The following is a 25642-nucleotide window of genomic DNA, read 5'->3' on the forward strand; positions in this document are numbered from 1 at the left end:
AATTGTGATCATGCGATGAACTTCGGATGGTGATGAGGGTAGGCGAAATCACTGTTTATATTCTCCTATAAGAGTTGTGTAGTATCTTCCACATATACATATATATATATATATATATATATATATATATATACATTAAACAATCAAATTAGAACCTACCTCAAAAATTTCAATAGAAGAGGTTGTTTTGATGCCTAAATATCCTCAAATTGATCATCTCGACATCAAGATGCACGGACATGAGAAATAAAAAATGGATTTCAAGTTTTGGAAATAGTGCATCATTTAACTTATCTTTAGACCGTCAATTTTCAAGATTTTCAAATTTTCATAAATCTATTCGATCTATACTATTTTTGAAGATTTAAATTTTATAATTAAATATGAAAATATATTTTAAGGCTATCACAAATATTTCCAGTATTGAAACCACATTTCTTGACACTATTTGAAGGTACTTTTACTTTGATTGTTTAGAGCTTCGGCTATATATATATATATATATATATATATATATATATATATATATATATATATATATATATATATATATAGAGAGAGAGAGAGAGAGAGAGAAGGAAGTAGTTAAGATTAACGGCCAGGAAGTACAAAAAAGACGGCACTTTCGATATCTTAGGTCGATAAACTAAGAAAATTGAGAGATTATGTCGCACACAAAATTAGAGTTGGGTGGGCGAAGTAGATATGTGCAATTGGAATTGAAATTTTATATGATCGCCGCATATCAATGAAGGTGCAAGACAAGTTTTAAAGGACAACTATGAGACCAGCTTTGTTCTATGAGGCAGATTGTTAGGGGGACAAAAAAAAACATACCTATAGAATGAATGCAATGGAAATGATATGTTGAGATGGATAACTGACAAGACAAGAAGGGATAGAATTCAAAATGAATTTATTCAAAAAAATTTAAGTGTGAAACCAATAGGCGAGGCCCTAAACAATCAAAGTGACTGATGACACGGTCCTAAATTTTTCTTTTAAAATGAAGGCTAAAGATTTTTGGAAAAGTATATAATAAGACCATTTATCTTTGGTATAAAGTGGTTTTGTTAAGTAGACGGCCAATATAAAACTGTGTCAAAATTTTTTATGAAGTATAAAAATCAAAATCTATTTATACATGGTTTAATAGAGTAAAGGTGAGTGAGAGAAGGCCGGGGCAAAGTATGCAAAGCACGCGATGCACAAGTGCGTGCATGGGCACAAAGGTTTTTGAGATGCACTGTACTATCTGTGGTTATATATATCTACGTTATGACCAATTCGACTGTTTGGGAATTACTAACCATGTGGCATTGTCAGGACTGAGAATTTGGAAACAACTTAACGCTAACAGTGATAGTACATGATGACTAGCTCACATTTGGTCGCGGGTAAGGATTTAATGATTTGATTTCGAATTCATAATTCCGAAAAAAACCAGTGAGACTGTTTGGAAATTAATATCCATTATTAGTTGTGTCAATTAACATTACTACGATTGTTAATAGTGACAAGACATGAATTTTTGTGAACAATTAAAAAGAAAATTGTGTTATGTGGGGACCGTATTTCTACCTTTGCGGTCCTCAAGCTATAAAGCATCCATCTTAAAGATAGATGCAAACATCTAAAAACAATTGAAATTAACGATCCAAATATTTTCTTAATAGAATTATCAAATGCAATAGACACGGACCCAACCAGGGACATGACTCGAGTCCAGGTATGGGTCCAAAACTTGGAGTGTTAAAAAACGCCTATCAGCAAAATGCTACAGTGTTTTGTCATCGCTACAGAGTTGCTATGTCCGTAGCACTTTATTAACGGATCCGCAACAGACGACGTGCCATCCGTTGCGGTTCCACATAAATTTTGATTGCCACGGATCTAGTATGTCCGTGACGGTACCGCCACATATATGCTAGGTCCGGGTCGGTCAAAAAAGTATGCTCCCTGATTTATTTTTTTTGGGATGGTAATGAGCTTGACAAAAACATTGATATGAGCCTATGGGTGAGAGAGAGAGGGGAGAATGGACTAGTCAAAGGATGCATTTTAAGTAGGTAATTAATTGGTCATGGGCATGTAACTTGATGGAATTGGGACATGAGAGCACGCAAAAGACCCTCTTAAGGCGTAGTCGTCCAGTGCTACTACACGTTCTGCACCGTCCATTTAACTTGGATTCTATCTTAAACTTGTTCAAGATGGGGGCAGAGGGAATCGTCTGCACCGTCCATTTACCTTGGAATTAATCTTAAACTGGTTCAAGATGGGGGCCGAGGAACTGATCGGCACCGTCCAAGACAATTGGACGGCAACGCGAGAGAGCAAAAAGAAAACATGGTGGGAGAAATGCGTTGTACTTTACCCGTATTTCACGGTCGAAATGTTTGATGAATTCGGTCAAAATATTTTTGAAAGGGACGCATCTCCATGAAATTTATACTGAAGTTTCTTCTTTATTTTTTGCTCAAGTTTAACAAAATTTGGGGTCAAAGACAAAGGCTGCAAGTAACTATAAGAAAAGTATTTTAAGAGCATAAATGATCTGAAAGTTTTTCTCAAAAACTACCAAACTTAAGTGAAATTCGGCTTTGGTTCCAAGTAAACTCACAAATAATCAAGTGGAAAATATATAATACTCATCCACGATATTGATAGAATAAAATGGTAGACAAAGATTCGTATAGCCAACCAATCTTAAATAATTGAAAAAAAAAAAAAAGCTATGACGATGATGATGATTCACCAGACTTAAAATTCTATTACCATTAACCCAGCTCATTATAATCAACTTTTTATACCGAAATTTCAGCTCGTGTTTGAACGGAAATTTGATTGCATGCTGTGGTTTTCCTTGGCACGGAGAACCAGAATAGTAGTCCTCGTGAATTTAGAAAAGTTGCTTGAAATTCTCAAAAGTTTGCAAAGTTAAGAGGCAAATTAGAAAAGATTGGGGAAATTATTAAGGGATTGTATACCATAGGAAATTATTAAGGGATTGTATACAATGAAACCATTTGTCTTTAGGTCACAACCACTCCTATTCATTAGATGTTAAATTGGATAGTTTGAGCTAGTAATGAATTTTAAGAACTTTTTCTTTTGAACTTTGAGTATTCTCAATTACACACTTACACCCATTCAATTCGAAAACCAATGAACAAGAGTGCTTGTGACTTCTTTGTAATAAAAATAAATTGCATCTTTGTATATTTTCTCAATTATTAAAAGAAAAGAAATTTTTTTGTAAAAGAGTACATATATTGTGTTCCGGCAAGAGTACATTGTATACTTACTGCCCCATGCAAAAACCTACCTGAGAGGATTTTTCAATCTCAAATTTTAGGAACCGAACTAACTAAGAATTACGAGATGATTACTTTCAAAAGAAAAGATTGAACTTTGAGTTCTGTGACTTTTAGATCCCACCTTCTAAAAATTGAAGAGTCTCTATACAATCTTAAGACATTATTTTTCCAAACCCATGGAGAATGCGATTTGAAAATCTTATTTTCCCAGGTTATTTTGAAGAGGTTAGGTCCGCAAAATCTGGGGTCCGAAAGATACTCCTAGACTGAAATGTACAGGGAGAGTAAAGAACAGTATGCTCTCATGAAAGCATGAAATCTTTTAGCAAGGGAGAATAAAAAAAAAAACATATTTATGAGAATTCTGAAAAATCATTTAGCAAGGGAGAAAAAAAAAATCACATTCATGGGAATTCTGAAAAATCAGCCTTCCCATTATAAAAGGAAAATGACTAAAAAGTCAGAGAAAAAGTAGTGTGGAAAGGTCAAGTTGGCCGCCTACCTCCATTCCATCTACCGATTCAAAATGTTGACGGTTGACGCACAAATTCTAAGCTAAGGAATCTTCCCCCCCTCCCCACTCCCCACTCCCTTACTTTAGGACAGACTCTGCTTTAAACCTTCATCCAAAGAACCAAACACTCCCCTTTCTTCATCCTTCCCTGTGATTAAGCTTCTCTCTCTCTATTATCTCTCTCCTTTCTTCTTCTCTCCTCTTCTCCTCTCCCCCCAAAAAAGCTCCTCCTTCTCTCTCTCTCTCAAAGAAGAGAGAGAAAGATCAGGGAACAATGGCTCATGCCCTGGCCTATGCAGAGGCGCTGCCCGCTGTGCCTGCATGGCTCAACAAAGGCGACAATGCATGGCAAATGATAGCAGCCACACTTGTCGGCATACAAAGCATGCCGGGCCTCGTGATCCTTTACGGTAGCATTGTAAAGAAGAAATGGGCCGTGAATTCCGCGTTCATGGCCCTCTACGCCTTTGCAGCAGTGCTCATATCATGGGTTTTGTTATGTTATCGAATGGCGTTTGGTGACAAGCTCTTGCCTTTTTGGGGTAAGGGGGCACCAGCCTTAAGCCAAAAGTATTTGATCAACCAAGCTAAACTTCCTGAGAGTGAACATTTCTATTCAAATGGGACTCTAGAGACACCAACTTCTGAGCCATTCTATCCAATGGCTTCGTTGGTTTCCTATCAGTTCGGGTTTGCAGCGATCACGCTCATTTTATTGGCAGGTTCGGTTTTGGGTAGAATGAATATAAAGGCTTGGATGGCGTTTGTGCCGCTGTGGCTTACGTTTTCGTATACGGTGGGGGCTTTCAGTCTATGGGGTGGGGGTTTTCTCTACCATTGGGGAGTCATAGACTTTTCTGGTGGATATGTCATTCATCTCTCTTCGGGGACTGCAGGATTGGTGGCAGCGTACTGGGTATGTGACTTGGGTCTCTCTCTGTCACTCACACACACACATACATGCATAAAGTTGAGGTTTAACAACAATCCATAAGTTGAAACAAATACCTTCGAATTGAGCCATAAGCCACCTATCTCCCTCTCTCTCTCTCTCTCTCTCATTGTTAATGTGGGCACTTGTGCAGGTTGGGCCGAGGCTGAAAGTTGACAGAGAGAGATTTCCTCCAAACAATGTGCTTTTGATGCTGGCAGGAGCAGGATTATTGTGGATGGGTTGGTCAGGGTTCAATGGGGGGGCTCCTTATGCAGCAAACATAGCCTCATCCATGGCCGTTCTCAACACTAACATTTGTGCAGCCACAAGCCTTTTGATGTGGACATGCATGGACGTGGCCTACTTCGGCAAGCCCTCGGTGATCGGAGCTGTTCAGGGGATGATTACAGGCCTAGTCTGCATTACCCCAGGGGCAGGTCTCTCTCTCTCTCTCTCTCTCTCTCTCTCTCTCATATTTAGCCAGGTTCAAATCCATACCATGAATGTCATTAGAAGTGCTTTCTAATTGAGCTATACGCTAACACGCCACCCCGCCTCTCTCTCTCTCTCTCTCTCTCTCTCTCTCTCTCTCTCTCTCTCATATTTAGCCAGGTTCAAATCCATACCATGAATGTCATTAGAAGTGCTTTCTAATTGAGCTATACGCTAACACGCCACCCCGCCTCTCTCTCTCTCTCTCTCTCTCTCTCTCTCTCTGGTCACTAGACTAACATGAGTGGTGAACAGGGGTGGTCCAAGGTTGGGCAGCAATGGTGATGGGCATCTTGTCAGGGAGCATCCCATGGTTCACAATGATGGTTCTCCACAAGAACTGGTCCCTTTTGCAAAAGGTTGATGACACCCTTGGTGCCTTCCACACTCACGCAGTGGCTGGCTTTCTTGGTGGTGCACTCACAGGCCTTTTTGCAGAGCCCACACTATGCAACCTCGTTTTGCCTGTGACCCACTCAAGAGGGGCCTTCTACGGTGGCAATGGTGGAATGCAGTTCCTCAAGCAATTAGTAGCTGCACTGTTTGTGATTGGATGGAACCTCGTTTCCACAACTGTTATACTTCTTGTTATCAGAGTGTTTATCCCTCTTAGAATGCCTGAAGAGCAGCTGATTATAGGAGATGATGCTATTCATGGTGAGGAGGCCTATGCGTTGTGGGGTGATGGCGAGAAGTATGATGCTACATTGCATGCATCACCCGATCCTCTTGCCCGCAATGCTCATGCTGTTAATGGGGCAAGAGGTATCACTGTAGAGTTGTAGATGAAGCTCTCTCCCCCCGTCAAAAGGCTTCACGCTTCGGCCAGAACAATATTTTCAGGCAGTATATTCTGGCAAGATATTTGTACACATTACACGATAGCCGTCATCTTGTGGCTGTACATATTCATACTATTCTTTTACCAAACCATGCTTGTAAAAAGAACCTCTCTTTCCTTGATCATATCCTTTTCGTTCATTAATGAGTCATCCAAGGATCAAGGATAACAGTCCAGAAATCAAAAGATTTTAAGTCTTTGCTGAGATAGATTATTATGACAAATCTAGTTTCTTTGAGGATCTGACAAGAGTTGTGGTCACATGATTTAATTCATGGTTCTTTGCTGAAATGGATCACAAAGACAAATCTAGTTGACATTTTATTGAGATTTTGTGAAACGAAATTAAATTATTAACCAAAAAGAAGGCATCACATATCCTGCAAGTGAAGGCCCTTATTCAACTGAAACAACCAACCATGATTTAAATAGTCGATATATACAGTAATAAAGTACGGTATCTTCAGGTTTCAATCTGCCCAATCATAAACCCAAGTATTAATGAACAAAGTTTGTTACATAATTTACAGTGAGTCACACGACAAGGATACCCTAACCGGCTTCAATCTGCTCAATCAAGAAATGCAAGCATTGTCGAGTATAGTCACATTTGTTGCACTTTAAGTTCACTGCAATTAAAAAGAAAGTTAATCAATCAAACAATTCCCAGTCCTTCGTAATCTTTGTGGGGGAGGAGGGTTGGGGAGCACTCAGGCTTCCTACCCCAGTTTCAAAGGTCTCCCACTGAGTGGTCACTGCCACTCTTTTGCTGCTAAAGGGGTTGGAGTTTCTCACTTTCAGAACATCCACTGTCTCCACACAATTCTGAACTCTACGAACCTGCATGCAAAATTTAAAGACAATTGTCATAGAGAGCTCCTTAGAAATAAAAAGATGGGTCATTGCACAAAAGTGAGCCAAAGCCAACATAAACCAGTCCTCATTTCATAACTCTTACACAATGTGGGTAGATAACTACCAAAATCGCCTAGTTATTGTTAAGCAAGCCAAAAAGAATAAAAGTTACTCAAGTCCACTTTTCATGATATAAGGTCTAATGAAAATAAAATAATACAATCAGATCAGCCATGTGGCTCATATTGAGTTCCCAAAGTCATTTCTATACAGCAAGGAAGGGAGTTCCATTCGCAATGGTCAAAAACCAATTGGCATATACTTAGGTCAAGCCTGGGTTATACTGTTATAGAATACCGAAAGATGGCCAAATATTTCATGCTCCCACAAGAGTATACCGTCCATTTACTCCCTCAGGTAAAACCCAATAAAGGAGTAATTGTAAGACCCCAAACTTTGGCAACATAACCTCTTCAACCCATAGACTTAACCTCAATAAAAAAAATAATAATAATAAATAAATAAAATACCAAAAAAAATAATATAAATTGCACTCTCTATGCACTTGAAAAAATAACATTTCAAGATTCAATAGAGACTGTCCAATTTATGGAGGGTGAGATCCATGTGCTAGAAAACATAGAATTCAATTTTTTTCCTTTGGATAATAAGTTTCTAATAATTCTTAGGTGGTTCCCAAAATTTCAGATGGCAAAAATCTTCCTCAATAGATCTTCTTACCGAGGGAGTATGTGTATAATAATGCTCCGGCGGGAGCATAATATACACCCTACCTAAAGAGAGAGCACAATAATACACTTCCACTGCACAATCCTCAAAAGGGTGTGTAAGAATCTATAAGCCGATAGTCAGGAATGAAAGTAAATGAAGAGATTTACTTACACAGTTCTACATGGCTCATGCTAAAAAGCAGATACAAGCTACGACAGGAAACTGGCATTGAAATACTGCTGAGCGAAGTTTTCCATTAAAATGAACGTCCATTGCAAGCCACCCCAAGAAATCAGTATCAGTTGTAACACAAAGTGTTCTCGACTGAAGAATTTCTCTAGTGGAGTGCAAGGTGAGTTGTTTTCAGCAAACCAAGTCCTATATATAAAAAAACATTACCAAGCAACAAGATACAACTTCTTCAATTAACTATTCATGTGAAATAAGAATCATAGATGAATGATGACATGCTAGAAAAGAAACTTTTGTATTTTGTTTGTCAAGACTATCTCTATTACTCCTAGAAACCTCAGAGTTCAATTAAGGGATGGAGATCATATTTTGCTTCATCCATAGACACTTCAGGCAATGCGATTTAGGGGATTGGCCAGCTTGCTGAGGATCCTAGAGAAAGTCAGACAATGTGGTAAATATGCTCATATCATGTACGTTTGCTTTCCATTTCAAGTACATATAGACTGAGGATGAGTGTATGAGAGCATAAGACCAGAACTACTTCCATAACACTTAGTTTTAGGTCGAAAATGATCCCAAAAGAACAATTTGTAAAATATCATGAAGAATATGTTAAATAACTGCATCTAATTGAAGTTCAGATTCTAGTTAATCTTGAAGCTGGCACCAAATAGTTGAGAAAAGACTCGGATGATGATGATGATGATTTTAGTTGATCTTGATGCAAATAAAGCATATGAACCAAAACACAACTAATAGTAGAAGTCCTAAGAGCTTTGCATCTTAAACAATAAATGCTCATCCGAAATTAATGAACGACTAGATTATTAATTTCATCATCTGAAAATAATGAAACTCTTGCCTTGGCCGGCCCCCTGCAGGTCATGCAGGTCCCAAGCTCAGGAAAACAGCCAGCGTAAAGCATTGCCACGACTTTCCATGAATCCTGAATCTACGTTATATGGAGGAACAAGATTCGTGGAGCTGACACCAAATAGTTAGGATAAGGCTCCGATGATAATGATGACGATGATGATTGTTTTCTATGTGGCTATTTTCATGTCCCACAAGATAAGACTATGAAAAGTTGGTTTGTATTTTATGGGCAGGTTGGCAGTGGGATTCAGATATCGGAAGTTATGGGCAATGTTAGTCTGAAAACATAGGGCTTGAAGACAATCCTTGTAGATATAGACTTGAAGATGATCCCACAAAACTTTAGCATTTTGTTGATCAAATATTTTAACAACCTTAAATTCCATTAATTGAAAAATTGGCAGACTAAAAACCACAAAGAAATAGGTTGTAATAGCTGACCTGCCCATCAATATATGTAACAGTTTCAGGCATTAAGTAAAATTTGGCCACTATGGTCATCTATAGCTCTATCATTTAAATATATTGGCTGTTATATATCGGCATAAAGACGAATACCCCAAGTTTTCAAATTTAACATAAACAACACAAAAAAAGAAGTTAACATGGATCATATATCCCATTCTATCCATTATTTCCAAAAGAATACCCTTTATGTTCATTATAAGTTCATTTTTTAAATAAAATAAATATTTACCAAATAAAAAATACCGAACCCAATATATCCATTATTAAAGCTGTGATATTGGGCATCTATACCATTAACTAAAAATTATATGTTATATTATTTTGGGAAAGTATAGAATGAGACCATTTACCTTTGGTACAATGTGGTCACATTAATCTTGACCATTGGATGTGAAATTGGGTGGCTGCAATTATTCTATTGACCAAGTTCAAACTTCAAAAGAAATTTTCTCAAACTTTGTGACACATCCAAGCTATCAAATTTCACATCGGATGGTTGCAAGTAATTGTGACCACCTTGTATCAAAGGTAAATGGTTTCATTGTATACAATCCCTATTATTTTCCCATTCATATCCATCACAATGACCATTACCATTATATAGATCAGCACTAGCCCCTCTCCAATACGGTCCATCATAACAGAATTTAAAACCTGATAGCAGTATCAAAAACTCGCCAATGTCTTAGTTTAAGCTATCACAAACTTACACTTTGCACTTTTAGTAGGTTCATTGGTAGCTCCACCAATATAGTTTCATAGATCTCTCCAAAACAAAAAAATTCTCATATTAAAAGAACATAAGGATAAATTCTTGTCATTTAGTTCTAGCACAAAAATATGACACGGCCACAGGATCAAATTTGATTAATAAATTGACACGATCAAATTTAATTAATATATTATCAATCTCAAGAAAGACAATCCTACAACAGATATGTCGATCATGATATGGACATATTCAATGCTACAATTATGTCTTCTGACAAAAATAATTAAAGAATTTTGGAAATTTATATGGTTCTGAAAAAACAAATGCCCTGATGGCTTTAAAATTCAGATCTTGGCTGAGATAAGCTTATGATGAGCACGATTGCATAAATGTGCAGTATGTTACATGAGAAACTGGGAAAAAAAAAACTTACCCACTGATATTCGTTGAGATTTTCAAGAAAATTAGCATGATGAGAATGAGACAACAATACAAAATACAGAAGTAGGACCTGTATCTCTTTAAATTTTCTATAAGCTAAGAAACGAAACCTGATATAACTAGGAGATACTTAAATCATCTCCTAGGAAGTGGGTGGAGGAAGGAAGGTAAAATAGATGCCACTAAAGGAAGAGAAAAAATTGTAACCAAGACCCCCACACACCAGACCAAATAAAAAAGGAGACTTGTTTTATCATATTGAGAACGAATCACAGAGCAAAGCTTATGCATTGGGACCATTCCCATTCATGTGATTCAAAGGTAAATCTTAGTGGAAAACTACCACTTAAACTGCTCCCCCTCCTATTCAGGTTCCAGATTACTTACTAAGAGAGAAAAGTAGTTTACTAGAAGAAAAAAAATGGCTCAAGTACATTGCAAGCTACAGCTATATAATAAACCACTCCATTTTAAAAAAAAAAATTGGGCTGCCACTCATTTTATAAAAACTAAATAAAATACAATTCTAGAGCAAAAGTTGTGAATCTTTCAGGAAATGAGCAAAAGTTGTGGATCTTTTAGGAAACTTAGTTTCACAGAGAGGGAATCAGAAGTCGGTGCAAGTCACAAAAAAATGTGAAGAACATCGAACATTAAGCTTGCCACTTATACCAAAATGAATAGAAACCCTTGACCAATAAGAAAGAATCCTTTTTCTTTTTCTGATCGTCAATAAGTGATGTAATTTTACACTACAAGTAAGCCGATACAGACTAAATTCAAGCATGGATCACAATAAAATTTTGGATTGGAGGGTCGTGGAAAGGTGCAAGGTAATCGATATCCATATCAACATAAAAAGCGAACTTCCATAATCCACTAAAGCTTAAATTCCAAGCATTCACTGAGAAACTCAACCTAAAGAATATTTGGAGTTGGAGGACAAAAAACAAAAGAATCCTCAGGATGTTTGTGAATATAAGCAAAGTCATGGAAATTAAGTGATTTGTTCATTCCATCGTTCAGAAAATCACAGCTGCAATGCATAAGGACAATAATATTGGTGATGCCTTTTGACTCAAGGAATGTCTGAAAAAATCATCACATAGATATCCATCCCCTAAATTAAAAAACGAAGCCTAGAGATTAGTGTCAGACAGCCAGTGATAATTTTATAGAACTACTAGAAATAGGGAAAATTTTAACATTTTAGGTACACACACTATCCATGACCATAGAGTACTAACATTATCTAAGGAAGCAAAAGGAAAATCAAGATGGGATCACCAAAGGGATAATTGAGTTTTTTTACGGTCTCTTTCATCTACTACTACTTTATAAACATTAAGGCAGGATTTAATGATTTCAAATATTACGGTTAACCCCATAAGGACGTTCCAAAGAGGCAGCTTTTAGAAACTTGTGATTCAGAACCCCATAAGGAAGCTTGAAAGAGGCAGTTTCTAGAAATTTAGAGCCAGACTCACCCGCCACTCGGAATTGGCTGTGGGTTTGGGATGACCCTGTCCCCAGTAACCCGAGCTTGAATCGAGTCTGCGTGAGTCTGTCCAGATCGATATAAAACAATGATTCTGATTCGAGTCTTGAACAGTCAGACACATTACTCGGAATGCCAACTCAGACCCACCCCTTGTCTGTTTCCATGCTAGATTTGTGTTTTAAGGCACTAGAAAGAAGTTTTCCTTATATTTACGAAATTTAGCCATATTACCCCCATCAAGTTTTGAACCCATCATGTTCTACCAACCCATATAGCTCTATCGCAAATGTAATAGTTAGATAAGTTTGCTAGAGGGTGATTATACAATTCTTAGTGCAATCAATAAAATGTACATTGATAACTTTGACGATACATAGCTCGGTATAACTTTGCAAAAGAAGTTTTAGGATAAACTAGAGGGAAACAAAATTCTGATAAGGAAACTTGGGGGTGGAGTGATGATGTTCAAAAGCCCATTAGCGAAAAACGATCATGTATTATGTTTTGAATCATTTGATTTTCATTTTTATTTTATGTTTTTTCCTTTTATGATATATTTATATATTTATAGTTGACAGATTAATTTTTTGTGATTAATTGATTATTTCCTCATTCAGACGATGAAATAGGGCCTATAACGATGAAATAGGGCCCATCAGTTTTGTTCTATTTTTTGACATTTTTACATTTTTTGTAGATGGAACATTTACCGATTTGGACTTATACTTTGTGAATGGTCTTAAACTTTTGATGAAGTTGATATTTTGTGAACATTTGATGTGAATAGTCAATGTTCTTAGGCACCCTCCTAAAACGCCTACGCCTTTTTTAACATTGCCAATCCAATTTTATGTCAGGGAGGTCAACAATTGAGGCTATTTTCCTACTTAAGCAACTAATTCAGAAGTTTAGGGCAGAGGGAAAAGACCTCCACATGGTCTTTATTAATCTAAAGAAAGCTTATGATAGACTACCACTACCTCGAGATTTAATTTGTTGGATGCTGGAAAAGAAAGGAGTCTCCAGATACTACATCAACTTGGTGAGAGTATGTACGAGGGAGCGTTAACTAGTGTATGAACTAGTGAAGAGACGAGTGAGTTTTCAGTGACAATAGATCTACATCAGGCATCAGTGTTAAGCCCATACCTCTTTGTCTTAATTAAGGGCAACTTATTTTTTGAGAGAATTCACTATAATTGTCACGGTGACCGAATTGGTCACATCAAACATGCCCAAAAGGGACCAAAATAAGGCCAAACACAAAGATCGGAACTGATAAAAGGCCACAAGCCTATAAAGAAGAATTAAGGAAAGCCCCTTCTTTGGCCAAGCAGTCTGCTTCAGAGTTGCCTTCTCTAAAAGCATGGCGCCAAGAGATTGTATAGTTGCTTGACAAATTCATAATCTTGTCAAAAAGGTTGTCGAGCCATGAGGAGAAGTTGGAAACCCAGCATATGATGATTTTGGCATCCCCTTCCACCAATAAGTTGTGACTCCAAGTGTGATCGAACTTGTGAAGGCCCTCCTAAATGATATACCATTGTATGTTGTTCGCAGACGACATAGTTTTGATCAATGAGATCCAAAGCGGTGTCAACACAAAGTTAGAACTTTTGAGGGATGTATTAGAATCTAAACATTTTAAAATTAGCCAAACTAAGACAGAATATATAGAATGCAAGTTTAGTAACAATAGGCGTAGAGATGAGGAACAGTTAATATTCACGACCAAGAAATACTAAAAAGAGCGCACTTCCGATATCTTAGGTCGATAATCCGAAAAAATAGAGAGATTGAGGATGATGTCACACATAGAATTAGAGCTGGTGGGCGAAGTGGAGATGTGCAACTGAAGTTCTATGTGATCGCTGCATACCAATAAAGCTGAAGGGGAAGTTCTATAAGACAGTTGTGAGACCAACTTTGCTTTATAAGACAGAATGTTTGGCGGTCAAGAAATAACATACTCATAGGATGAATGTAGCTAAATGAGGATGTTGAGATGGATGAATGGCAAGACAAAAAGGGATAGAAATAGAATTCAAAATGAATGCATTAGGGAGAACTTAAGTTCAGCTCCAATAGATGATAAGATAAGAGAAAGTAGACTTAGTTGGGTTGGGCATGTGCAACGCATATCCAGTATAACACCTGTCAGGATTTACGAGTTGGTTCAAGTAAAATGCTCAAAAAGGGAAAGGGGTAAGCCTAAAAGAACATAATAATCCTAAAAGGACATGATTGGAAGTAGTGAGAAAATATATAGGGACCAGTGTTCGCAAAATTGAACGCGAACGGTTAACCGGATATGGGCCCGAAAGCGATTTAATCAGCCTAACCGGTAAACCGGCTGATTCGGCCGCATAACATAACAGTGAGCATTAGTGATCAAAACAATTTTTAATCTTAAACATAATGTAAAGAATATTAAAAAATGCATTACAAATAAAATTCCTCATTTTGGGGAATTTATATGCATTTTTTTGAAATTTTTTTTAAATACCAGTTGATCATCAGAACAGCCCAAATCGGAACTGGCTAGTGGCCGATTCCGATCTAACCGAGAGGTTAGCGGTTAGATCGCCCGGTTTTGTGAACACTGATAGGGACTAATGGCCTCACTGAGGATATGCCCCTTAATAGAGCCAATCAATGAAAATTTGGCCAACTAGGCGGCCATTTTTCTCAAACCGTCCAGGAGGTATGCTCCAAGCAGGTGCATCTAGGCGCCCGCTTGGGCAAAATAAAAGGCGGGCGCCTAGGCACGGCCTTGACAAATCAAGACTGAGGGTGGAAAATGGCCCTTGGCAATTGGATAAATTCGTCATTTTCCCCCCTAAAAGGGAGGAAAAGGGTTTTGGGTGCCATTCTTGCCCCCAAAAACATTTTTAGTTATGTTTAGAGTGAGAAAAACCTTAAAAAAAATAAGATTTAAAGATTTGTAGAGAGATCGAAATTTTTGAACCTCCTTTAATACTCACGAAATTAAAAGATATTCATCCCCAATCTTTTTGCGGCTTATAGTGGTTGTAAAAGATGAGATTTGGGAACTAAAACTTTCCGGTTTGAGCCAATATTGATTCCATTTCAAGAAGGTTGGTATATTTCAATATTTTTTATTAGATTATATTATTTTATTTTTTGTTCACAATGTCTTATGATGTTATTCTTTGTTTTTTGTATTTTCTTTTTGATACTTAATGATATATATTTGATATGTTATCGATTATTTGGATTATTCTTCACCCAAAAACAAAACTATTTGGTAGTTTTCCCATTTTAATATTTAGCTTGGGTATATGGGAAAGTAATTCAATGGAAACAGTCCATCGCCCCCAAAACGCATGAATTTTGTAAAAAAAAAATTATGCATGAGTTTACTTGTATGATTCATAAACCGTAACTTTTATCCCCATAATTTTTTGTTATGTTTTTCGATTTTAGGTGTTATTATCTTTGTAAGTTTGATGTGTAAGTTTTACCTAGATTTTTTTTTTTTTTTTCCTTTTTTTTGCCTTGATCGTGCATGCTTTACTTCATCTTGGGATTGTTAAGAACTCAACATATTAAAGGGTCAATGTAACAATTCTTTCTACTTCATTTCCTATTTGTAATTTTTTAAATGACCATTTTTTAATATTTTTTGGATGACTAATTTGAAATTTCAAATATTTGGACTAGTAGTTGTAAATAATCTTGCTTTTGTGTATGTATTTACAATTTTCACTTCTTGTAAATGTTTTCAAGTTTGACTTTGTTGTTTTTATGTAATTTCTTGTAAATGTTTTCAAGTTTGACTTTGTTGTTTTTGTGTAATTTCATGCTTAGGTGATATGTTGATACTTGATAGCTAAGGGTTGTAGGAGAAATGTCTTCCTCAAGTTCAAGTAAACAAAATGATCTGGGTTGTGGGTCGGAAATATGGACATTGTCCCAACCATAATAGACATCTCAAGTTGCTTTTATCTTTTACTGTTGCTTTTGAGTTTTAACTATTTCATTATCTTCTAAAGTCGGTATGTTTATTTTTGATCTGTACTTTTGATTTCTAAACAATATATCATATATAAAACATGCTTATTAAATACAAAATGCCAATTCTGTATACAATAAAAGTGGGGGAAGGTGTGGGGGGTCTAACAATCCGCAAGGAACTGCCCCTCCCCCAAATGCACGCCACCTTTGTGTCTGGGCGCCTGCCTAGGTGGCCCAAACCCCTGGCTGCCTAGGCGGACGCATCTGCCTTCTTGAACATTGGATAAAGCAGAATGGCAGACCAAAATTTGTGTACCCAACCCTAAATAGTTGGAAAAAGGCTCTGATGATGGTGATTTCTATAGTTGTTGAGCGCAGGTAATAACTGAATTCATTGATTAAGAAATGCAAAGGAACGAGTTGCCCATTGCAAATTTTCCATTTGATTTGTTAACTTCACATTATTAATTCGATATATTAGAAATCAACATGTCTATTAAACTATTCATAGTTTTCTCAATAACAATTTCTTTTAAGCAAAAGCCCGATGGTTGATGATTAGAACCAACAAGTTACCTGGAAAAAGAAGGCTAGATTTTCAAGTCATAAACAAGGTATCAGTCACATTCTATTGTGTTACTTTTAGAAACATAACATCTTATTTCTAGGAGGGTATTAACAAAATTATCAGATTTTATGATCTTCAAAAAATAATACAAACACATCAGGGCGAAACCATGGAAATGCCCATAAGAGAGAAAAAGGACTCATGGGGCCCACTTTTTAAATAATTGCAGATTTGCCAGTCTTCACAGATACAACATACAATAAAAAACAATACATAAATAGAATCTACCCATGTCCACATGTGAACAGAATCAATCAGCCAAAACCTATACATTAGAAGCCAGAAAATACAAACGTTTAAAAACATGTAAGTAATGAGTGTAGAAAAATATTACTAAATTACCACTCATAAGAAGGCATACAAATATGGTGCCTTACCTCAATTCTTCTCTGCACTTTTGCGTCTCCTTCTGCCTCAATGCTGTCTAACTTCAGCAGTTGAATCATGAGCATTTCCGTTAAGACAACAAACTCGTTTTCAGCAACTTTGGTCCCACGCTGCACTTTTTCTTCCAAGGCTGAAACCTGTCAATCCGATCCTAATATTATGACCCCATTTTTCTTTGGTGCCCGTCACTCTCACATGGATACTATCATCCAAGTTTTTTGGCAGAAACCAAACCACCAAGTTTTTTGGCAGAAACCACATAAAACTGTATCAGAGATGACTCTAAAACACAAATAACCACCCAGATTATCAAGTCTAACTAATGATGAATTGAAGAACAGCTAAATGCTAAGGCAACTACCAAGGGATTAAAGCAACCATCTTCAAGAACTAGGTTGTCTTTTTTGCCAACTCTTTTGACAAATAAATTGGGTGAATTATAAGCAAACGCAATAGCGGAACAAAAGGTTTGTCGAACCAAAGTGATGACCATTTTCAACTACTGAAACGAATTGTTCAACTGATGTGGTACCCACCCACACCCATATTACCATTATTGATAAATACTGTTAAATTACAAGTACAACTAATTATCCGTTGAATCAAGGTGGTATCACCCAAATAACCATTTTCAACAACTGTGTGGTGATCTGCAAGCACAGCGATTTCTTCAACCAATGTGGTACCATGGATATTACCATCTTCAACAATTACAGGCGAACAGATGAAATTATTGTCTTCAAAAAATTCAGTGTGAATTATGAACCAAAGTGATACAATTCAAAATACCATCCTCAACTGACAAGTGATTAGGGAGTATAAATACTATACATCACAAATCAAAGCGGTACCCTCCAAATTTAGAGGTTGACCACTCCGAACTAAAAAGTACCATCTTTCAAAGACTACCCATCAAATGCAGGAAAAACAAATTTGGAGCTAAAGTAATACAAATCAATATTCAATTCACCTTCTCTGAGAGCTTATCCACTTCTGCCCGGACTCGAGCTACGGCCTTCCAGGCGTCAGCGATCCTCTGGTCTGTCTTCATTTCCTCGAGCTTCCTTTCTTTACTGGCTGGGTCCTCCAATAAAATCACCTTTGACATGTCCTTGACACCCACCATGTGCAAGTGCTCATCATCATCTTTCTCTTTCCCTCTAAAGAGAAGCCTCTGCTCCTTTGGTTCCAATCCAGTCTCTTGGGCGACAACCTTCTTCAGATCCCCTGCCAAAATAAACCAACAAGCCAAAGTGACTCTCACTATAAAATATCACTGAATGTCTAGAGAGAGAGTGAGAGAGAGAGTAAACCCAAGAAGAAAACTAGGTAACTTGAAAATCTTAATGAACCCAGAATAAAAAAAGGATATGAAAATCTGAATGAATATAGAGAGAGAGAGAGAGAGAGTAAATTCAGAAAAGAAAGCGAGTTGAAAATCTGAGTGAAGGTAGACAGAGAAAGAGAGAGGTTACCAAAGGTGGAGTGGGCAGGTACAGAGATGTCATGTTGGTAGGAGCCATGAGAAAGCTTGATCTTGATCATGGGTCCAGAAGATGAAACCCCATCATCCCTTTTCTGAACCAGCATGCCACCAGGCCTCATCTCCCACTCTATCTCCTCATTCCTCCCATTCCTCTCTGCAACATTACCTTTCGAATTCCATTTGCTCATCCTCTCTCTCTACGCCAAAGACCTAACACTACACGAATTGGTCCTTCCTGGTAATGGAAATTTCAGGGTAAGAAACGTTGTAATGGCCTTATTACAGAGAGGCAGGTACGATAAAAATGAGCAAATGAGCAGGACCCAGAGAGCATTTCTGTGTACCCCACCTCCCCTTTCTCTCTCTAACTTTCTCTCTTCTCTCTCTCTCTCTCTCTCTCCAACCTGGTTTTACTGGGTTAACAATCAAAAAAAAATCTTGGGTCTTCTGAGTTTGAAGCTTTAGTGAGCTAGACAACTCAAAGAAACACTAGCGGGGAAATGAAATGGTGTGAAAAGCAGCCCATCAGGCGGCATGGAAACATTCATTAAAAAGTTAGAGAGAAAAAGAAACTAGCGAGAGAAAGTAGAGAGAGAAAGAGAGGAATATGGATGACAGTAGAGAGAGAAAGAGTGGAAAAACTAGAGAGAGAGAGGCAGTAGGTAGATGGAAAGGTCATTGATTTTGATATAAAGATGCGGCGTTAGCTGGTATTAGTTACTGGTTAAAGTGGGTAATCATGTTTGCGTAAAGGCAAAAGTTTATATATGACTGCGGTCTCACCGAAAATATCGAGTACTTCAGAGAAAATTACGTAAATTTGTTTTTATTATAAAAATCCCTTTTAAGTTACTAGAAAAGTCCACTCGGGCCCAGTTATAAAAATCCTTTTTAAGTTACTAATATAAAAAGTCAACTCGGGCTGAGTACTCAGCCCATGCCCCCAGTAGACCGACTACTATAGCGCCCAAAAATCATTAAGAAATAAAAAAAATCTCAAAGAATAGGAGCAATATATTTTAAATAAAATTTAGTAAAATACAACTAATTATGGTTAAAAAGTATAAAAAAAAAAAATAGTTTTTAAAAAATGAGTTTATAACCGAGGTATTTTTGAAATTTTAAAAAAAGATGTAAATATAAAAATAAGCATTTATGACCAAAATGCTTCCTGTCTGTGGTAAACTGATAGAAAACATAAATAAATATGTTATAAATATATTTCAATTTTTTTTAGAATTTTAATAATATTTTACAAAAAAGCTTTTAAGATTTTCAAGTTAGACCTCCAACTTGAACAACTCGGGCTAAGCTAGGGCCCAAGCCTGAGTAACTCGGCTGAGTGGAAACTCCTCAGCTGACTTTTCAAACGCTAGTTAATATTACGTTCATTACCCATTTCTCTAATTTTGAATTTGTTTTGCAAATATCCTAACTTCAGGCTTTGGTGGTTCGATTAATTCAAAATAGCCTTGCCTCCAAAGAAGAACTTGGGATTTTCTTGGAAGTTGTTTGTGCATTGCCGCTCAACAAACAAACCTGGGATTTTGAAATTTTGATGTTGTTTTATACCGTCACACTTGGTTTTTATATTGTCTTTCAACAAAAACTTCAAAATTTGAAAATCCAAGTTTGTTCATTCATTATAAAAACTTTAGACTTTGCAAAGTTTACATTGAAAGAACTTCGACAAACTTCGGAGCTTTAAAATCTAAATTACAGGGTTTTTGCCATTTTTAGAAGGACAATTGTTATCATGCGGGTTGGACCGCACTTCTACATATGCGGTTCAGAAAGTGTAAAACATCCATCTTAAAGATAGATGTATGTTTGAAAACAATAGAAACTAAACAACAGTCCAAATATTTTCTTACTAGAATTATTATTTTTATTTTTTAAAATTTATTTTTTTGTTCATATTTATGATCTCCATATGCAAGCTTGGCCACATAAAAACCAAATCTTTTTTAGAAATAGATATAAGATAAAAAAAAAAAAAAACCAAACCTGCATAGACCTTGTCTACACCATTTTTCTTCAATGTTAGTCGTGACGGTTACTAGCGGATAAATACATGATACAAATACCAAATCTCATCATAATCAAGAGACATGAACACCAATAACCTTATCAATATATATCTACCTACTATATTTAGGTGGTAGCTATCATAACAGGTGGTATTTCAACATCAATTATTTTCCCATTTGCATTCTATAACGCCATACACATAACCATTTCGTTTCCAAGTTCACCGTCCCTCTGCATCCTGCAAATGCGGTCGAGGAACCCCCAAATTTCTCTCCCATCACAACAATATCTTTTTAAAAAAAGAGCGGTTGAGTAAACCATGTCGATATCCAACAGCCTACACTGTGCAGAGTTTGGATTTTTGCTGATCTTTTGAAAGAAGATCGATCATCCAAGCCTCTAATTAACTCGGTTAATCTCCCCTGATTTAAAGAATGGATGAAATTAGGAGAAAGAGGGAGACGGAAGCTTCAAGAGAGAGAATGGAATAACAAAAAGGTGCAATTGGCATATGCATCCATACGTGTAGAGGTAAGGTGAACTTCCAAATTTTATCATAGTATATAATTTTGATGTAAAATATGTTTAAGATTATCTCAAAATTTATTTTTGTATTTAATTATAAAATTTTAAATTTAAAAAATAGTTAAAATCAAGTAGATCTATAAATATATGAAAATTTTATAAATGGACGGTGTTGATAATATGTTGTAAAATATACTATTTTTAAGACTTATTTTTATTTTTTTATAATAATACATCTCGATGCCAAGATGATCAATCAAAGGTTTTTCAACATTAAAACTATTTTTTCCGTTGGATTTTTTAAGGATATTTGTAGTTCTACATTACAAAGTAGCATCTTTATATAAATTTTTTTTAAATAGGAAAATCTTTTTTCAAAAGCTAAAATAACCGGGGCTTTAGGTTTCCCTGTTTGACTTCAAATCCAGTGGCGTAGAGGTTGTAGCCCAAGTTATTATCGTAGGGCTGCAGCCCTATGAAAACATTTTCCTTAAAAGAAGAGTTTTCCAGAGAGATATAGGCATTAATTACTATAGAAGTTAATGGCAAGTTATTACGAGGCCGTAGTCGTACCATAATATTGAGTACCGCAAGGTTGAAAGTATGAGCTTCTGAATTCTCATAGAGGCGGGGCGCGGCGGTGGTAATAAGTAATAACGATGCCTTCAATGTCAACAAGATGGGGCCCACTTCTCCAACGATGGCAGTTGTAGTATAAATTCCTCATCAAGTTAAAATACGTGCATGTGTGGATGTTTAAGGGTTTTTTCTTGCTCACAAGCAAGAACTTTGGGAAATTATACAAACGATGAGGTTAGTAAGTCATTGGGGAAGTAATTTCAGTAATAAAAATATGTGTGATGGCTTTAAAATCAATTTTCAATATCAAAAATAAAATTTAAAATTTAAAAATAAAAAAGTGGTACAGATCTTGGATTTATAAATGCTTATTTTTAAGGCCAAATAGAGGATCTACATAATTTGTTATAAAGAAAATTGTTTCATGCGGGCCAGACCACATTTCGTGTAAAGCACATTTCATGTAAAGCATCCATCTTTAAGATGGATGTAAGTAGGTGTTCCATCTACAAACAATAGAAACTAATGGTCCAAATGTTTTTTACTACAATTATTATTTTTAGTTTTACAATTTTATTTATTTTTTCATATTCATGATCTCCATGTTAGAGATTATATGTCATAAAAAATTAAGTCTTAAAACCCATCTCAAAACTAGATTTATTAAGAAGCCCGCATTTCTACATATGCGGGCTTGGCCGCATAGAAACCGGATCCTTGTTATAATATATTTTATTTTTAGAGCTTGAAATCCTATTTCATTTTCACAACCATAATGTTGAAGCCAAGATGATTGATGTAAAGGTTTTCTAATACTTGAATTGTAATTTTTGATGAGTTATGAGGTGAGGCCTCACTATTTTTGATAAAGTTACCGCCCCATCAAAATATTTTCCATACATAAATTCTTTTTTTTTTTTTTTGAAAAAATGTAAGCCTCGTTAAGATAATGAAATTACAAGAAGAAAAGAATACAAAGGAAAAAAAGAAGGGGGGCCGAATTAAATCCCCGAACAACATGGGCGAAGAAGACCTCGAATCTTGAAAGCATCAACAGTATTTTGTCCATAACGCCGCTCAATCTTCAAGGGGTGGAGTCCAGACATGAACACCAAGAAATGACATTTGCTAAGTCACCCTCAATTAATAACTTTACAACAAGAAGGGTCCAAGAGGGTTACACCCTTACGAACCACCCAGAGCTCAGCTTCATTGGCCTCACATTGATGCAATGTTCCCGAGTAGGTCCAGAGAATTCAACTGAGATGATCTCGAAGGAGACTCCTATATTCAGCAATGGGGCCCTTAAACACTACCATCGAAGTTTAGTTTAACCCAACCCCTCCGGAGGCGCAGCCCAAACAAACCATTTGTTGGTGCGAGTGGGTTTGAAGAGAATCAACTGAGAGAAATTAGAGAAAGTCAAATCCCTTGCACAACTTTTAGGGGAAGAAAAGTATATGCCCAGAGAATGATCGATCGCTAAATAGCTTCCAAAAAAGATCGCAACTCTCTACTGCACCCTTCAAATGTTCTCAAGATACGCTCTTTCCAAAGGTTCCAAGTGATAACTGCAACCGAGATCCTCCAAAGTTGGATACCCAGGGAGGGGACCATAGTTGTTGTAACCAGGTATTGTCTTGGCATGTCTGGGACCAATCCAGTTTGCTGAGCTCAACAACCAATCTCATAAAATTGTAGCAAAATGGCAGTGAATGAAGAGACGGTCAATAGACTCCTCATCATTCTTGTAAAGCAAACATACATTAGTGAGCATGAACCCCATTCTCCTTAGCCGAACAATAGTGAGAAGACTTTATAGCTGAGAAGCCATATAAAGGTCTTGAACCGATAGGGAACTTTGCAGTTCCAGAGCTTGGCAAGGGACCGCCTGTCATCAATATAACGGTCTCTAAGGATCTCATGGTACAAGGAGGAGGCCGAGAACTGACCATTAGATTCCAAGGACCAGATTAATCTTATCTAGTTTCCTTGGATATTAACAGAAAGCATATAGCGATGCCAGCAGTGCCTAAAACTGTTCATCGATGGTATAATCCTGATATCCCAAACTAGATGATCACCCAAAACATAAATCAAATTCGCAAGCACCTCCTGTTTTTGTGTTGATCTGTTATAAAGATCAGGACAAACCAGTTTGAGAGGGTATTCACTCAACCATCTAGCATGCCAAAATCTAATTAGTGTTCCATCCCCAACTAGAATTCTAGAATAGGCCAAAAAAAGCGACATGACCTGATGAATCCCTTTCCAGACTAGAGAGAGTTTGGGCAGTCTAGTACACTTTTTGGCAATAAATCCATCTAGATCCCTCCCGTATTTTTCACTGATGACTTTTCCCCAAAGCTGATCCATGTCGTTAGCAAGTCTCCACCACCATGTAATAAGCATGGACTCATTACATAAATTCTTGTTATTAAAGTTTTTAAATGTATATCATGAGACATTTACTTTTGATACAAAAGATGTCACAATTATCATTAACCGTTGGATTTGAAATTGGGTAGTTGAGGATATGTCATTGTTTAGGAACGACGTCCAAAATAAAATTTATCAAATGTTGTGAGATACTTTTACCTCTTGGATTTCATATCTAATGAGTAAAAGTGATTGTGACATCAATGTACAAAATATAGATGGTCTCATAGTATATAATCTCAGTTTCGCTTAATATTTTTATCTATTGGATTTCACATCTAACAGATTAAAGTTTTTACGCATAGTATTTTCCACGAATTTTGTTATTATATCCAATGCTTTGTTACTATTTTTCTTTTTCTATAGCGAATATTTTATTTTAGGCCTTTTTTTATAGAAATGCCCCTCAGAGTCGAACACATGAGCTTTTTTTTCGTTTTATGTTTTGTAAATTGAGGTCATTTGACAAGTGAATTTGAGACTTTTTTTCCTCTCTTTAACACTCTCTTTGAGACGTTTTTTTCTCCTTCTAACCACCCTTAGATCACAACAATCACTCCTTTTCTCTCTAAATGGTTGGGATTAGAATTTTCTAACCAAGAATCACTAAATTGGTGATCCAATCCTACTCAAACAAGAACTGATTTGAACCCTGATTTTGTATATACTGTGAGCAACAACAATTTTTTGTTTTTATTGGGTGAATTATAAAAGGGTAAAGTTAATGGGGATTTGGGCCCTGCTCTTTTGGTTAAAATAGTGTCATAGGTTTCATCATAGGGTTCTTTGGTACTACCGCTAAGGCTTCAAACTAATTGTAAATGACAACAACATTTAGAATTTATAAAAGTACTATAGGTAAAATATTGGGAATACACCCATAAACTCTTCCCTCTCTCTAAAGGCATGTTTGATTTTCGAAAAACGCAGTTTTGGAAACCATCTTGCAAGGAAGTGGATATCCTAAGTTCATGATCCCCCATAGAAATATAAGACAATTATCAAACAGGGGAGTACTACATTACTGGAAGATCGCCTCTTTTGGAAAACTAAAATAGCAAATTTTTGAAAGTTCAAACGTTTGGTCTCGGCCCATCACCCAACATCTCTCTAAAAAATGGTAATGAAAACCTCACCAAACCCAAATGAAAAATAAAAAAGAATGTCCAAAGATGAAATACTTGATAAATTTTTCTCTCCTGATTCTAGCCAATATCACAATTAGATCATATACCAACCACGGGAATCGGATAGAGATTGTCAACTGTTCATAGCACATCAAACACAGTAGAGAGAGAAGAAAATTTAGAGCTGAATACCATATGAAATAATACATCTTCTACTAAACTTCATGATGCTTGAGCCACCATGGGGTGCACCACGATCAAACAAGAGAGAGAAAACATGGTGACTTCTCTAGGAAAACTGAAACAAAAGAGAGAGAATTTGGCATCACTATTTATTTCTGAGTCTCTTTATGAGTTTGGCAAGTGATGCGTGTGTTTTTAGAGAGAAAAAGTGACTGAATGAAAAAATGTCGATTTTGTGAAGCTTTGGAGGGGGTGATTGTGACGGCTCTGAGCTGTAATGGGTCCGGTGGAGGGGGCATGATTTGAGACTTAAATTGGCACCTCACTCCTAAAGAAAAGTATGCTTTTTGGACAATCATAGTGCACATTTTTTTATAGGATTATCTACAAAGATGCTA

At 36.5% G+C, this 25642-nt stretch overlaps 2 protein-coding genes across 3 annotated transcripts; one reads left to right on the top strand and one right to left on the bottom strand.

The window, feature by feature from the left end:
• Positions 1-3788: 3788 nt before the first annotated feature.
• Positions 3789-6205, top strand: AMT2 (ammonium transporter 2). Its single transcript, XM_006843589.4, has 3 exons — positions 3789-4750; positions 4920-5205; positions 5516-6205. The coding sequence occupies exons 1-3, from the start codon at positions 4109-4111 to the stop codon at positions 6043-6045; spliced, it is 1458 nt and encodes a 485-aa protein (XP_006843652.1). The 5' UTR covers positions 3789-4108; the 3' UTR covers positions 6046-6205.
• Positions 6206-6500: 295 nt separating this feature from the next.
• Positions 6501-18884, bottom strand: BAG4 (BCL-2-associated athanogene 4). 2 transcript variants are annotated; one of them, XM_011624743.3, is made up of 5 exons: positions 18350-18884; positions 17845-18101; positions 16865-17011; positions 6825-6941; positions 6501-6730 (listed from the first exon to the last, which is right to left on the bottom strand). In XM_011624743.3, the coding sequence occupies exons 1-5, from the start codon at positions 18546-18548 to the stop codon at positions 6728-6730; spliced, it is 723 nt and encodes a 240-aa protein (XP_011623045.1). In that variant the 5' UTR covers positions 18549-18884; the 3' UTR covers positions 6501-6727. The 2 variants fall into 2 exon arrangements, with proteins under 2 accessions (XP_011623045.1, XP_006843653.1); XM_006843590.4 differs by having other exon boundaries at positions 6501-6941.
• Positions 18885-25642: the final 6758 nt, after the last annotated feature.

The sequence above is a fragment of the Amborella trichopoda genome, chromosome 8, assembly GCF_054954075.1.
Source record: "Amborella trichopoda isolate Santa Cruz 75 chromosome 8, AtrichopodaSantaCruz75HAP2 v2.0, whole genome shotgun sequence".
Lineage (NCBI taxonomy): Eukaryota > Viridiplantae > Streptophyta > Magnoliopsida > Amborellales > Amborellaceae > Amborella > Amborella trichopoda.

Excerpts from the sequence above, each read along its gene's own strand:
- AMT2 (XM_006843589.4), top strand. The coding sequence starts at position 4,109 with ATGGCTCATGCCCTGGCCTATGCAGAGGCGCTGCCCGCTGTGCCTGCA. Across the intron at positions 4,751-4,919 it reads GATTGGTGGCAGCGTACTGG|GTTGGGCCGAGGCTGAAAGT; the intron begins GTATGTGACTTG and ends GCACTTGTGCAG. Across the intron at positions 5,206-5,515 it reads CTGCATTACCCCAGGGGCAG|GGGTGGTCCAAGGTTGGGCA; the intron begins GTCTCTCTCTCT and ends AGTGGTGAACAG.
- BAG4 (XM_006843590.4), bottom strand. The coding sequence starts at position 18,548 with ATGAGCAAATGGAATTCGAAAGGTAATGTTGCAGAGAGGAATGGGAGG. Across the intron at positions 18,102-18,349 it reads ACCTGCCCACTCCACCTTTG|GGGATCTGAAGAAGGTTGTC; the intron begins GTAACCTCTCTC and ends TTATTTTGGCAG. Across the intron at positions 6,942-16,864 it reads AAGTGCAGAGAAGAATTGAG|GTTCGTAGAGTTCAGAATTG; the intron begins GTAAGGCACCAT and ends TTTTGCATGCAG.